Here is a 15,803-nt window from a genome sequence, read left to right on the forward strand (position 1 = left end):
ATTTCTTACTGAATACAAATGCCAGTCACACATACGAAAGACATCTTATTTTGTAATTTCTAGGTAACTTAAATAGTAGATATTTCAAAGAGATATTCACTCGGGCTCTGAAACTCAAGAGACTATCAGGAATGGTAGTACTCAACTGGCTAAGACATGAGAGATTATTAAGTCTGAAATTAGTCTAGAACACATAACAAGATCCTGTCTTGATAACAAAGGAAAGAAGGAAGGAAGGAGAAGAAAAGCAAGAAGAAAAGCAGTTAAAACAGGTAGCCACACAGGCTGGTACCGGATCAGAACCAACACATGATCTTTAAGAGACAGCATCATGGTGGTTTTTTTTTTTTTTTTTTTTTTTTTTTTTTTTTTTTTGGTTTTTCAAGACAGGGTTTCTCTGGGTAGCTTTGCGCCTTTCCTGGGACTCACTTGGTAGCCCAGGCTGGCCTCGAACTCACAGAGATCCGTCTGCCTCTGCCTCCCGAGTGCTGGGATTAAAGGCGTGCGCCACCACCGCCCGGCGCATCATGGTTTTTTGAGACAGTTTCTCCATGTACTTTTGGTGCCTATCCTGGATCTTGTTCTGTAGACCAGGCTGGCCTCAAACTAAGAACCGCCTGTCCCTGCCTCCCGAGTGCTGGGATTAAATGTGTGCGCCACTGTCGCCCGGCACATCATGGCTTTTAAGAGACTTTTCACTCAGCAGTCTGACTACGGATCAAAGCCCAACTTACTGTGATCTAAAAGAAGTGAAATTCTCTAAGCTTCAACTGCCTCATCTGTATTATGGAGATACAAACTGTACTTCTCTCTTAAGGATATGAGAAGGGTTAAATGAGATATTACACATAGGTCATAAAACCCAATGGTTAAGTTGTGACTACTAGGATGAAGTCTACTTGCTTTGTTCCACATCTACTAATAAAACTTAACACTCAATTTGTTTTTTGACTTGGTATATGCACTAAAGTAACAGTACCAAGACCAATAAATGTAGCACCCTTAATGTTACCACACAAGAAGACAAAAGGACCCTGTGCAATGTGAACTACAGAAGCCTGGCCTCTGGTGCACTGATACACAACAGAACTGTACTTACATTTTCAGGTCCTTTGGTTCCCATATAGAAATGCACCATTGTAGATATGGCTTGCAATGAAAGCAGAAACTGGCTCTAAAAACAAGTGATTTAAATTGTTTAATAAAAACGAATTGGAAATGCTAAAAGGATATATAATTCAAGTGAATAAAAATTAGCCTCACCTCTTCTTCACCCATCTTGGCAAATTCATAAAGGAAAGCAAAATACTCTGTCAGATGTTTGCTGTGAGGCTTGACACCATGTTCCATAATTAACAGCAGAGTCCGAACAAAGCGAGTGACACATGAACGACCACCAATGTCTTCTACTGAGGCGTCCATATCATCTGACCTGAAAAAAACACACACCTTAGAGAGCACAGGAAACCTGAAGACAGATACTGTCTGGAACCAAACTACTTTTTTTGTTTTTTGTTTTGTTTTGAGATAAGGTCTGGTTGTACGGCCCTAGCTGGCCTGGAATTCACTTTATGGATCAGGCTGACCTTGAACTTGTAAGGATTAGCCTGCTTCTGACTCCTAAACGCTGGGATTAAAGGCATGCACCGCCATGCTAGGAGAACATTTTTTAAAACTCCAACTTACATCCTTTCATTTTGTGAAACAAATACTAACTTCAATAATGTAAGTAGTTATGTTTCTATTACTGAGACTAAATCAATCCATTAAATGTTAGTTGTTGAGAATCTTAAAGAGGCACTTAATTAAAAATTCAACAAATAGTATTCCTTTCTTAACATGTATTATTAGAGACAAATATCTTCTTATGGATACTTTAAGAGTCTGTTTTTCTACAAGGACTTCTTACCCGTCTTCCATTCCTGGTTGTAGATAGAGATGAGCATGCACAGGTCTCAATCTCTGAATCACATGGATACATAAACGCTGAAACATCTTTAAAGGAGAAACTCACATTAGGTAACAGACACTACAGTAGCATGTCTAGGTGTCATGTTAGTATACAGGAGGCAGAAGCATGAGGGCTGCACGGTTGAAGCCTCTGGGCTTCTTGGCGTAATCTGAGGATCCACAGGGAGAGACTGCAGGCCTGGTCAATGGTGAGTGAACCTATGCACCGAGGCCCTGAGTACAATTCCCCAGCACTAGAAAATCATTTATAAAAATTCAGCTTTATGATAAGAGAGAAAACTCAAACTACCGGCTTCAGTAATTTAAATATCAAACATGAAAGCTTTATGACCCTTTCTCAGCTGGTGCATATGTGTTGGGGAAGATACAATGAAATTGAGACCCACACATATCAACTAAGAGAAATACAGTGGTGCAGCCTCTGTGGTAAAATGAAAAAATGTTAAATGTAAGAATGAATATGTGACTAGCAATCCCCTTTTAAGTACATACCAAAAAAAAATTAAAATACAGATCAAAATAAAATCTTATAGGCAAATGGCTATATTCGCATCCAAAATAGTCAGAAAGTAGCATTAGGCTGGATGTGGTGCCCCACCACCATAACCCTGGCGTTCCATAGGCAGAGAGGGGAGGACCGCTGCAAATCCCAGGCCAGCCTGGTCTGCCCAGCGAGTTCCAGGTCCGACTCGGCTCAATAAGTAGACAAACAAAAAGTAGAATCTCAAATATTCATCTAATGAACAGATAACCACAATATGTTAATGCAGTCAATAGAACATGTGCTGGTGTGTGTGTGTGTGTGTGTGTGTGTGTGTGTGTGTGTGTGTGTGTGTGTAGCATGGATAGGACACTTTTTTCTGTTTGTTAAGAACAAGTATCACTGTAGCTCACGTTACTCTCAAACTCATGGTAATTCTAACTAAGCCCCCTGAATGCTAGGATTAGAGGCACGAGCTAACTAAGTCAAGCCAGTCATGAAGGAGAACACCATGACTCTATATAAAATGCTGGAAACAGGCAAATCCATAAAGATGAAAAGCAGAACAGTCGTTTTAAGAGGTCGAAAGCATGAGGACACAACAGGGAAAAACCACTAGAGATTCCTTTGGAGGTGATGGATATTTCTGAGAGAATTTTACAGAATAAGACTTATATCAAGACTATACAGTCTATAGCTCATTACTAGAAAAATTTCTGACTACATAGAATACTGTTAATACCTACAATAAAAGAAATATCCTTTAATAACAATTGGCAAGTGGCATGGTTGAATTAAGTTTTTGATACACTAAACATGAATATAAACCAATGTTTAAAAATTCATTGAATAAATTTTCTAATGATTTAAGAAAAAAAAAAAAAAAAGATGACTGGAGAGATGGCTCAGCGGTTAAGGCACTGGCTGCTCTTCCAGAGGTCCTGAGTTCAATTCCCAGCAACCACATGGTGGCTCACAGCCATCTATAATGGGATCTGATGCCTTCTTCTGGCATGCAAGCATATGCACAGACAGAGCACTTATACCCAAAAAAACATACATAAATAAAATTTTTGCCGGGCGTTGGTGGCGCACGCCTTTAATCCCAGCACTCGAGAGGCAGAGACAGGCGGATCTCTGTGAGTTCGAGGCCAGCCTGGGCTACCAAGTGAGCTCCAGGAAAGGCGCAAAGCTACACAGAGAAACCCTGTCTCGAAAAACCAAAAAAAAAAAAAGAAAGAAAAAAAAAAAGATCCATTTGGCAATTCAGACTTTGGCACAAGAATACATTTACCCTATTCATGTAATGCTGTTGGTCACTAGAATACTCCAGGTAGACTCTGGAAGGAAGAGAAAAGCCAGCAGGAATAGCTGGTCTTACTATATAAAGGAGAAAGTTCCTGTCACTGTTAAAAGAGCTGATGGAAACAAAACAAGTGATTTCTAGTATAGAGACAGAGCTTCGCCAAACATTTTCAATGCCATTTATAGGCCAGTTTTGAATAAACTGAAAGCCACTTCTTTTTTAGAGATATCCTTCCTTACCTGTCTCACAATTTGATTAGGACATTTAATTAGTATCTGCATTGGCCACCAGTCATCATCAGCCATGCGGTCTAAAAACCACTGTAAGAAAACAGAATATGATTTAATATTCACACAATACTTGTTAATATGATTTAATAGGCACACAATACTTGTTAAGATATTTACTTGATGATTCCATCATTTTAACTTCTTACCAAAATGGCTTGTCTAATTGTTACAAAATCTTAATTCTAAAATACTAAGGATTACTTCATTATAGGACTCCATAGACATCATTTCATTATTGTACACGAAGGCAATCTGCAGTACTTAGAGAAAAGGAATACACAGTGGCATGGAGACAGAAAGTAACTGGGATAGATAAAGTTAGATTTAAGAGAAATGTAAAATGTAGATCCTGTCCTAACTTCATTTCAAACCAACTGAAAAAAGCTTGTTGGTAACACAGAAAACTAAGCACAGAATCAGTATTTGCTCAGAGTAAAGAAACTGTTTAATTCTAATCAAAGAAACTGAATTATGGCTACAGATTTTTTTAAAGTTCACATTTGTCAGTCATATATACTGAATATTTATTATTAAAAATATATAAAGCTGGTATAGTGACACATTCCTTTATTTCCAGCACTTAAGTGGTAAAGGACAATGGATCTCTAAATTTAGGAATGGAAAATTAATTACTCTTTGTGGAAGCTGGGAAGCAGGAAAAGCAACCTTTCATTTTGACTTTTCCCCATATTCTATTTAAGAATTTTATGAAATCTCTGGTGATCAGGTTCTCTCTCTCTCTCAAGGTTTATTTATTTATTATGTACACAGTGTTCTGCCTGCATGTGTCCCTCAGGCCAGAAGAGGGCACCAGATCTTATTACAAGTAGTTGTGAGCCACCATGTGGTTGCTAGGAATTGAACTCAGGAAGAGCAGTGGGTACTCTTAACCGCTGAGCCATCTCTCCAGGCCCAGGTTCTCTTTCTGTACTGCTAAAATTTAAAATTACAGGAGGATAAAAGAAAGCAAAAGTCTTCAACTAATTTCATCTTTTACGCACTATGCCACTATTTCCCATGTCTGAAAAAGAAACAAAACTTGCATATTCTTTTCTGGTTGTCAATAAAAGATTATATTATTTATTTTTTTGTATTATATTTTATGTGCATTGGTGTTTGGCCAGCATGTATGTCTGTGTGAAGGTGTCAGATTTCGGAGTTACAGACAGGTGTGAGCTGCCATGTGGGTGCTGGGATGCAGCTGGTGCTCTTTAACTGCTGAGCCATCTCTCCAGCCCCCAAAGGTTATATTGGGACAGCACTTCAGGTCTCATTGACTATTAGTATCTCTAGGGACACAGTTTTCTTACTATGAGGAGGAAATAAAAGTGGGCATAAACTGATGTACGAGGACACACAGGAGAAGGTTCTCTCCTCCCATCTTTATGTGGTTTCTAGGGACTGAATTCAGGTCTGGAGGCTTTGTAGCAAGTGCCATGAGCCATCTTGCTAGCTCCTAAATATATTATTTTATATTAAAATTCAAAGTAGTTAACAGCTTGGTATGGTGGTGCACACCTATAATCCCAGGATTCAGGGGCTGAAGACAAGATAGTTGTCTTTATTTCAAAGCCAGCAAAAGATACACAACAGAACAAAAACCAAACAATCAATCAAATAAACAAAACAAGTTAAGTGAGGGGCAGGAAAAATGGAAAGATTCTGGCTCAAGTGAGCAAACTTCTGGTTATGGAGGAATAAATTCTAAGAGCACTAAATACAGCACAGTTAATTGATTATTAACACTGAATTGTTCACTTGAATTTGCTGAGAGTATATCTTAAATATCTTGATTCACATACAACACAAATAGTATCTACATGGTCATCAATTTATATTAATTTGATTGTGGTACATATTTACAATGTACATATGTATCACAAATCATTATATTTTACATCTTTGTTGTGTGCTCTTTGTATTTATCAATTATTCCTCCAAGCTAGGGGACACAAATTGACCTAAGACCAAAAAGGGTAAAGGATTGTCTGGGGATAAGAGTTCAGCTAAGTGGTCGACTATCTGACTCAAAACACAAGCATCCGTCAGGCATAGAGGTGGTGCGCACCTATAACCCCAGGACTCGGGGACAGAGCAAGACAATTCTCTTTTTAGGAGGCAGTCTTACTATGTAACTCAGGCTACCCCTGAACTCACCATATATACATGAACATGTGGTGCAGACTGGCTTTAACACATGATTATCCTGTTTCCCCACCTGTGGACTGGGATTACTGTTCTGTAGGATCACGCCCAGACGGCAATGTGTTTTATACTTGTGTAACACTAAAAGGAAAATCCAAGACTACGGAAAAGAATTAATCGTTGTAATAGATTTGAAATATAAGCTATAACTTTCTAAGTGATAAATATTAGGACAACTTACATGGAACTCTTATGACTCCTAACAGATAAAAACAAGTTTGCTGTATCATCTCAGTTAAAACTTAAAAGAAACAAAGACACTTTCTAATCAGAGAAGCTGTGCAATGGCTGCTGTCTTCTTACCTCACAGGCTGCTTGACTATTATTAAACTGTTTGGTCAGGAGCTCAATCCACTGAAGCATTGTTGGCTAAAGAGGGAAAAGATACAAAGTCAGATAGGACTTGAATCAGTGACAACAACAAACATAATTTTAAAAGAATGTAAGGGACACAAAAATCCATAGAACAAAAACACATACCTTCTCTTTTGAATGAATAAATGTCTCTAAAACAAAGGAAGTACTTAACTGTTTAAAAAAAAAAAGAAAGAGAAAGATTCAATTGAGCAAGAAACGACTCCCTCACTGTGGAGCAACAAATCTAGCAAAGCTACCTAAGCCGTCATCACCTTTGCTGTCATGAGGGACACAGCTTTAGGATCTGGTAGTGTACTTGGAATACAACTGCACAGTTGCCACATAAACCTGGAATGAAAGAGAGTTACTTCAATTCTTACACGACACTTTCTTTACAAAGAGAAAAAGGGGAAGACGACAAATTCATCCAGACTTACCCAAAATAAGTGTGTTCAAAAATGTTTTTGTCTTGTAAAAATTGCATGTTATCATGCCAAATCCACTGGAGAAAAAAACAGTTGGCATTTATCAGAAAGCAGTTTATTGAATATATCTTAGTATTTTTATTTAACAATAAGAAATTGTAATCTAAAAACTTACAAAGGTAACAAACAAAAACATGCATTTAAAATTCACACTGACTTTCTCTCCCAGGTATAAGGAGTATAAAGTAGTATCCAGGGTTTGAGAGGGGCTCAGCCATGAATAGCATTTGCTGTTCTTTTGAGGAACAGGGCTCAGTTCTTAACACCCACCTGATGGCTCACAACCATCCCTATGTCCAGTTCAGGGAAGCCAGTGCCTTCGACTGCCATAGGCACCTGGTACACACATGGGCACATACACAAATGCAGCAACACACACACATACAATTAAAAAAATCTTCATCTTAAAAGAGAGGTGGTTACTAAGCCTAATCCCCTTTTAAAATGTTTGTGTGTGTGTGTGTCCCTGTGCGCGCGTGAGTGCATGCACGCACACACACAGAATTTGTGTACTTCTTGCTCAAAGAGGCCAGAAGAAGGGGTTGGAACTCTTGGAAAGAAACTTACAAATAGTTACCATGAGAGTGCTGGAGCCAAACCCAGGTCTTCTGTAAGAGCAACAAGTGTTCTTAACCATTGAGCCATTGTTCCAAGCCCCACAACCTGCCCTTTAAAAAATTATTTGCCGGGCAGTGGTGGCACACGCCTTTAATCCCAGCACTCGGGAGGCAGAGCCAGGCGGATCTCTGTGAGTTCGAGGCCAGCCTGGGCTACCAAGTGAGTTCCAGGAAAGGCGCAAAGCTACACAGAGAAAACCTGTCTCGAAAAAAAAAAAATTGTTTGACTACGTCAGTGATCACAAGTTAACATTATTTCTAAAGATTTTCAAGTATGAGCTCTGAAATTCTGTGGCAATAATTGGGCAGTGGATCTCTGTAAGTTCAAGGCCAGCCTGGTCTACAGAGCTAGTTCCAGGACAGCCAGGGCTACACAGAGAAGCCCTGTCTGAGTGGGTGAGGGGAGTCTTGGCAGATCTTATACATTCAAAACAGACAACTATTTCTGAAAGTAGGCCAAGTGGTATAATGCTGGTATTTTGTGTTCCCTTTGGAAACACTAACAATGCTTCTAGCCTTTGTCAGGCAGCTCCGTAGTAATGTTGTGTTTGGTGCTGGGGTCTCATACATCCTAAAAATGTGCTCTCACACTGAGCTCACGCCCTTAGCCTCATAAAAGTATACAAAATTAACTTCTCTTTGAAATAGTGCTATTACTAGCTGTCTTTTTTCACCCTGCACTTCTTTTTTTTTTTTTTTTTTTTTTTTTTGAGACAGGGTTTCTCTGCGTAGTTTTGTGCCTTTCCTGGAGCTCACTTGGTAGCCCAGGCTGGCCTCGAACTCACAGAGATCCGCCTGGCTCTGCCTCCCAAGTGCTGGGATTAAAGGCGTGCGCCACCACGGCCGCCTGGCCACCTGCACTTCTATATGTATTTTGAAACTTAAAAAGGTATGTTCACTTTCTTTCCAGTATTTGAGACAGGATCTGACACTGTAGCCAGCCTTAAAATCACAGCAGTCCTCTGGCATTCCAGGCTTACACCACCAGTTAGTGGGTAGGTTCATTCTCAACTGACGGTGGCACTAACTCCCCACTAAAAGTATTCAACTCTTTCTCCCCACCTTCCTAGCCTGCTTTATTAGGGCAACTATTCAAGGTCACTGGGAAATTACAGGTTGACTCACCAAATGACCAGTGCTCCACGCTTTTGAGTGTCTCTAGACCCTGGATGTCTACAATGGTAAGGAATCATGACAGCATTCTGCCTATCTTATTAAAAGCCTTCACAGCAAGAAAGTCCCATTCCAAATTTCTTACCTCCAGTCATGATCTCATTTCTAGATCCATTTTTATTTCTGGATATCTAAAGAGGGCCAGGCTCTTAGACATAATTCCATGCTCTGAACCCAAGCCTAGTCTGTCTCCTAGATCGAACATACTCAGTGCTTGTAGTTCTGTTTCAAACACAAGTCACCTTGTTTCTCTGATGGTCCTTTTTGTACTTCACCAGTAAACCATGTTTAAAGAGTTAACTGGATGTACTTGTAAATGTTAAAACTGCATATTTCAAATCTTCCCTGATGATTTATGAATAACTGTTTAATCTCATGTCCAACCTTTCTTCTTCAACTCACTAAACATCATAGCAATATGTCTTCTTTCAGTTACTAAATATACCAATAAGCACTGTTTTGCTTAAAAGAATGTGTGTGTGTGTGTGTGTGTGTGTGTGTGTGTGTGTGTACACGGAGGTGATGTGTACATACAAGTACAGATATGTTCAGAGTCTAGAAGGTGTTGGAACCTATGCTGCTTCAGTCATTGATGGCTGTGAGCTCCCTGGCAATGGTGGTGGGTCCTTGGCAAACCAGCAAGCACTCTTAACTGTTGCGCCATTTATTCCAGCTCCTCATATGTATTTTCATTAACCTATCATAAGACAGTATTGCCATGACTTTTTTTGTAAATTTGCTAAGATCTAATTGGGATTACAGATATTAATGCTGCACAGCTTACCTTTATACTAAAGTATTTATTGCACAAACAAAACACTTAACATAATTTAAACTGTTGCTAAAATGAAATTAACTTTTACCTCTAATAACTCTGATGAAACATCAAATTTGTATTCTCTGCCATTTTCTTCTTCTGGTTCCATGCGTTTGTAAAACAGCATATATGCACTATGTGTCTTTATGAAGCAAGAGGAAAACATATTTTAATTTTTGACATATTATAATTTAAAATTAGATAACACACAACATTGTTAAATTATTACATATGAAAAAAAAAATTTCACCTTTTCAAAGGAGAAATCCATAAATTTATCTGTAACCGAATCATAGGTTTTTGTCTGTGGGAAAAAAAAATTATTCAGCAGGATTTATACATATAATATTTCATAAATGCCTATGTAATACTTCCAAGTAACCTTATAAATAACTTTAAAATAACAGTGCACTCATATAAATCCTATGTACATGGGCTGGGGATGTAGTTCAGTGGTAGAGCACTGTTTAATGTGTACAAGGCCCTTTTGATACTCAGTAACACACACACACACACACACACACACACACACACACACACGTAACAACAACAATAACAATACCCAAACCACTCCTCCGGAGCAACAGATATCTAACAGTATTAAAAGTGGTTGTTTAGCATAAATAAAGTTGTGGTTTAACCCACAGCAGCCACCCAAAAAAAGTCCTATGTACTTCACAAATTCTTTACTTCACTAACATTATTGTACACCTCTTTTAAGATGCTGAACACTGTAAAATTGTGATCAACAATGTTGTAACAAACAAAAAAAAAAAAACCCACCAAGAAGATAGTTGGTATGAGCCTAATTTTTTGAATATGGTTAAATGGAAATAAATACTAAATATAAAGGGCTGGAGAGATGGCTCAGTGGTTAAGAGCACTGGCTGCTCTTCCAGAGGACCTGGGTTCAATTCCTAGCACCTACATGGCAGCTCGCAACTGTCTGTAATTCCTGTTCCAGGGGATCTGACACCTTCATACAAATGTACATAAACTAAATTTAAAAAAGAAGAAAAGGAGGAGGAGGAGGAGGAGAAAGAAGAAAATTTGGGGGGCTCCAGAGATGGCTCAGAGGTTAAGAGCACTGGCTGCTCTTTCAGAGGTCCCGAGTTCAATTCCCAGCAACCACATGGTGACTCACAACCATCTATAATGAGATCTGGTGCCCTCTTCTGGCATACAGGCATACAGAACACGGTATATGTAATAAATAAATAAATCATAAAAAAGTACTAAATATAATATGTATTTTCAGCAACATTATGGATAAGATAGCTGATATATTTTTTGATTAAAAAATACTTTTTCTCAGCCGGGCGTTGGTGGCGCACGCCTTTAATCCCAGCACTCGGAGCAGAGCAGTGATCTCTGTGAGTTCGAGCCAGCCTGGGCTACAAGTGAGCTCAGAAAGCGCAAAGCTACACAGAGAAACCCTGTCTCAAAAAAACCAAAAAAAAAAAAAAAAAATACTTTTTCTCATTTGTATCTCTTCTTTGAATGACTGCCTTGACATTTCGTTCTCTGAACATTCCACCATTCCCTGTTTTCATGGCTGTGTGCAGACCTCCACTGAGGTCCCAAAAGGGCTCTGAAGATGAAAGTCATCTTGAATATACCAAGATTTATGGTTTCTCAAAACTGAATAAAATGGTCCTCAAGCTTAAAAAACAATTCTCAAATACTTATCAATTTATCTCAAACTTAAAAAATCGAAAATTTGAGCCTCAGAGCAATAACTTTTTGTAGATGAAATGGACATGTCAATATATACATGAAGAACGTAACTCATGGGTGACAGAAAAAGACGTAGGTCAACCAAAGATACTGGAAAAGAAATAATTGGGCAGAGATTTTTTAAAAAAAAAAGGCAAGAGAGAAGAGAAGGAAAGAAATAGGGAGAGCCTAAGAAAACAAACTAAAAAGAGGAGAGTTGAGCAATATGAGAGGGACTTGTACTGGAGGGCTTCTGAGAGCATTGAAGACCACTTCTAGCAAGGCGGTGGTGGCACACACTTTAACCTCAGCACTTTTTTTTTTGGGGGGGGGGGGGGTTGAGACAGGGTTTCTCTGTGTAGCTTTGGAATCTGCCCTGGAAATTGCTTTGTAGACCAGGCTGGCCTCGAACTCACAGAGATCCGCCTGCCTCTGCCTCCCTAGTGCTGGGATTAAAGGTGTGAGCCACCACCATCCGGCTAACCCCAGCACTTTGGAAGCAGAGGCAGGTGGATCTCTGAGTTTGAGGCCAACCTGGCCAACAGAGTGAGTTCCAGGATAGTCAGGGCTACACAGAGAAACCCTGTCTCTAAACTCAAGAGGATACCTCTAAATGCATAGGGAAAAGAGGATTTATTAGTAATTCTGGATAACTGTAGAAGTGTGTGACACAAGAAATGAAAAGAATTTTTTCTAAAGGGAATCAGCCTTGCTGTATTATGGATGAATTAATGGTGATGTTCTTGAAAGTTATTGAAAACAAAGACTCAATATTCAAGATACTTTCCAAAAAACACGTAAGAGAATGAGACCAGAAATTTACAGAACTATATGCTAAAAGAAGAGATTTGTAAGTGTTTTCTTGACTGTCCTTTATTTTTAAAAACCGAAGGAAAAGGTTCTAGGAATAACATCTAGGGATGAGACTGGTTTAGACATAGAGCACTATTCAAGCAATGGCTTCTTTTTCACACATTTCCAAACTGTACGCCAACAGACTATTATTTCATTCAGACGGTAGACATGAGGACCAGAAGTAAAGAGAAAGCCTTTTGTTAAAAAAAAAAAGTTCTATATAGAAAGTTATAATAACCATGGTTTTTAAATTTAACCATATTCAAGTCCAGTCTGATCTACAGAGTGAGTTCCAGGACAGCTAGGGCTAAATGGAGAAACCCTGTCTCAAAAACCAAATCAAAAATTGAAAACAAACAAACAAATAACTAAAGCAAGCTTTAAAAATCTTATGGCTTATTTATGAAATGGAGTGGCTTCAAATAACTGACTTAATGAACCCCAACATTTTTCTTTTTTCTTTTTGTACACAGGGTCTTCATTATTTAGCCCCAGCTGGCCTGTAACTGAACTCACAGAGATCCAACTCCTTCTGCTTGGAATTAAGTGTGGGCGCCATCACACTCAATGTGTACACACACACACTAAGAATCAATATGATTGTATGTGGGCATCAAGTCTTTACTGCAGAGTAGAAAAGATCAAACCCCAAGACCTTGTACACCCCAGGCAAATGCATTGCCACTGAGCTGCACTCCAGGAAGAGACCTAACAATGACACTAGTCTTTTATTATATAACTGTTATGGCCCAGGTTGCTGAGCAATGAGAAAATAATTATTTCAAATTATCGGAAATCAACTTCCTTGTGTAAGACTTTCCAGATTATGCCAATAGATTCTTTTTGCTCTAATCCCATGGATTTTTTTTTGATAACTATTATGTTTAATTATAATTATTCTACCACTGTACTTCAATTTGTATCTTATGATTTAATTTTTTTTCATCTTACCTTCTTTACCAAACTATGGTTGAAGGCAGAAATAACAATTTTTAAACATTTCTTCGTGCCTGGTATATATAGCGAACACATAACAAATAACCTTAGATTGAATATGAGCAGATATAACAGATATAATGATAATAAGCGAGTCTGCTACTGAATTGTATAACTGGAAAAATCACAAACCATTTATAATTATTAAATAAAACTTACCGTCATCTCACCACCAAAGCACTCAGAGGCAAGTTGAGCAGAATCGAAAGGTTTTACCTCAGCATCATTAAAAAGATACCTACAACAGAGCACATGGTACTGATCAAATGTGGATGTACTAGAATCTCTGTACAGTGTCTACTATTTAAAAGAAAAGACTTAGATATATAGTCACATCATTTGAGGAGATCAATTCTAATAAAATCTTATTTTTATAACTTCTCTAGAAATTGGGAATATAATTTTTTAAAACAGCCAAAATCACCTTAAAAACCTGACACGTCTGAATTGAGGACAGTAGCTGAATGATAGAACATGTGCCTCACTTAGCTGAGGTACTGGGTTCCATCCCTGCAGCACATTTGTGAGCGCACACACAATCTTACACATTCAGTAACTACTAGATATTAACAAAAACAAAGAAGGTATGCTTAAAATCTAACATATAAAGCAATTAGATATGAAATATTAAGCAATGTGATAATTCTCTAAGATATGGACATCATTTTAAAATATGAACAGAACAATTCAATACACTCATGGAAATATAACCAAGTGGAGGAAAAAAAAGGGGAGGAAAGGAAAAGAGTGGAAATGATATGATTACAATTTCAAACAGAAATTAATTTTTTTTTTTAAAAAGGGACTCTTTTGGCCATGATGTCTGAAAGAATCAGATGAGCTAAATGCAAGAAGATGAATGCTAGTGGTTATGTATTTTGTTCAAAGCAGTATTTCCAAAACACAGAAGAGGGCCTAAGCACATACACGTCCCTAAAAACGTCTGAAGACTAAAAAGACTATGTGACTGATGCTAACTTGAGAAAAACAAAACTTGTGGAAGGATAATGAAGGTGCTCAGAGGGGAGTGGATGCAGGCTATCTTCTAAAAAGCATGCACAAACTCTGGAACCACTAAGTAAAAGGCACTGAGTAAGGAGCTCCTGTAAAACGAACAAAGGGTGAGTTAGGATTTGGTGGGTACAATTGTCTATGAACCCCTAAGACTGTTGTTGATATAAAGCTCATCTTCCAGGGGAAGGCATTTATCAAATTCTCAAAATTTAAGGCCCATACATAAAATTAAGAACTAATTCCTTTTTTTTTTTAAAGTTGTCTTCAATTAAAAAAATTTTTTTTTCTGGGCCCCCAAGACAGCTCAGCAGATATGGGTGCTTGTTGTCAAGTATAACAACCTGAATTGGGTCCTTGGTACCAACATGGGTAAAAGAGAGAAAGAACTTTCAGAAGTTGTTCTCTAACCTCTCCGAATCCACCTATCCATCTGCCTACGCATACAGACAAGACACATACACAAAGAAAAAAAAAATGTTTAAAAAAATTATTTAATGTTTCCTTTTCCTGATTTCATAGGAAGTTTTCAGAAAACTAAAAATTCATTTAGAAGACAGAATTACCATAAAAATATATATTTAAAAGCAAGGGGAAATTTTTTTAAACCAAAGGAGACATATTTAACACTTACCACTTATTGTTTTTATAAGCATGTGGATTGACTATGTCTCTGATGAAACTGTAATAGTGCCCGCCATCTGCTGTTCCTGTATGAACAGTCACTCCAATCAAGTCATACTCATAGCTCTCTGTGTCTTTTGAATGGTCACTGACTTCTTTAAAACCTAATTTACATGAGATAATGGCAGTCATTTTGAAAGCACAAACAATGTCATTTTAAGATTACTTTTAATAAAATGTACAGAAAGGGCATAAAAACTTTATTAATAAAATAGGTATATAAAAACTATTTGCAAAGCCATAAGCCTACCGCTACAATGAACATATTATACAATTAGCTGAGAAAAATTAACCATGTATTAGTGCATAATTACAGACAACACCAATGTGATACATATGTGTTTAACTTAACTAGCCCTTTAAAATAGTATTGCCTGCTTTTTTTTTTTTTTCCAATTTTACCATCAGCAAAAAAAATACAAGACCTAAAAAGATCTCAGTCTTTTAGTCTAAGCACTGTATTGATATATATTAGGAGCTTAGTGTCCACAGAAATAAAGGCATCATTCTAATCTGAACAATTTTAAAACAGAAGACACTAAGCAAAGAAATTACAGTTGATCTGACAAGTCTAAAAATGGTGTATGGTCTGTGACCTACACTCCTACCAACATTTAGAAAAGCTAAATGTAGGAGCACAGCAGAGTAGATTTGCCTCAGTGCACAGCCTGAACTGGGAAGTAAGTTGCAGTCAAGAGAAAATGGCCACAGCATTAAAGCAGTGGCAGAGAAGCCTTCCTATGCTTATGCAGGCACTGCTAAGACTTCACCATGTCCCTAAAGGGCTAAAACTCCCTTATAAATTCATGTTCTCTCCATGCAGGTAACAAACCATCACA

General features: G+C 38.0%; 1 protein-coding gene across 4 annotated transcripts in view; it reads right to left on the minus strand.

Annotated features, from left to right (window-relative positions):
• Usp34 (ubiquitin specific peptidase 34) overlaps positions 1-15,803 on the minus strand; it is a 190,767-nt gene that overhangs the window by 35,209 nt on the left and 139,755 nt on the right. For all 4 annotated transcript variants that reach the window (XM_037208944.1, XM_037208945.1, XM_028876366.2 and 1 more), the window contains 12 exons: positions 14,915-15,068; positions 13,429-13,507; positions 9,953-10,006; positions 9,749-9,844; positions 7,048-7,112; positions 6,883-6,958; positions 6,734-6,781; positions 6,557-6,622; positions 3,998-4,078; positions 1,910-1,995; positions 1,264-1,432; positions 1,100-1,174 (listed from right to left, as the gene is read on the minus strand). In XM_037208944.1, the coding sequence (XP_037064839.1) occupies positions 1,100-1,174; positions 1,264-1,432; positions 1,910-1,995; positions 3,998-4,078; positions 6,557-6,622; positions 6,734-6,781; positions 6,883-6,958; positions 7,048-7,112; positions 9,749-9,844; positions 9,953-10,006; positions 13,429-13,507; positions 14,915-15,068 (1,049 nt within the window). The remainder of the gene's footprint in view (positions 1-1,099; positions 1,175-1,263; positions 1,433-1,909; positions 1,996-3,997; positions 4,079-6,556; positions 6,623-6,733; positions 6,782-6,882; positions 6,959-7,047; positions 7,113-9,748; positions 9,845-9,952; positions 10,007-13,428; positions 13,508-14,914; positions 15,069-15,803) is intronic.

The sequence above is a fragment of the Peromyscus leucopus genome, chromosome 10, assembly GCF_004664715.2.
Source record: "Peromyscus leucopus breed LL Stock chromosome 10, UCI_PerLeu_2.1, whole genome shotgun sequence".
Classification (NCBI taxonomy): Eukaryota; Metazoa; Chordata; class Mammalia; order Rodentia; family Cricetidae; genus Peromyscus; species Peromyscus leucopus.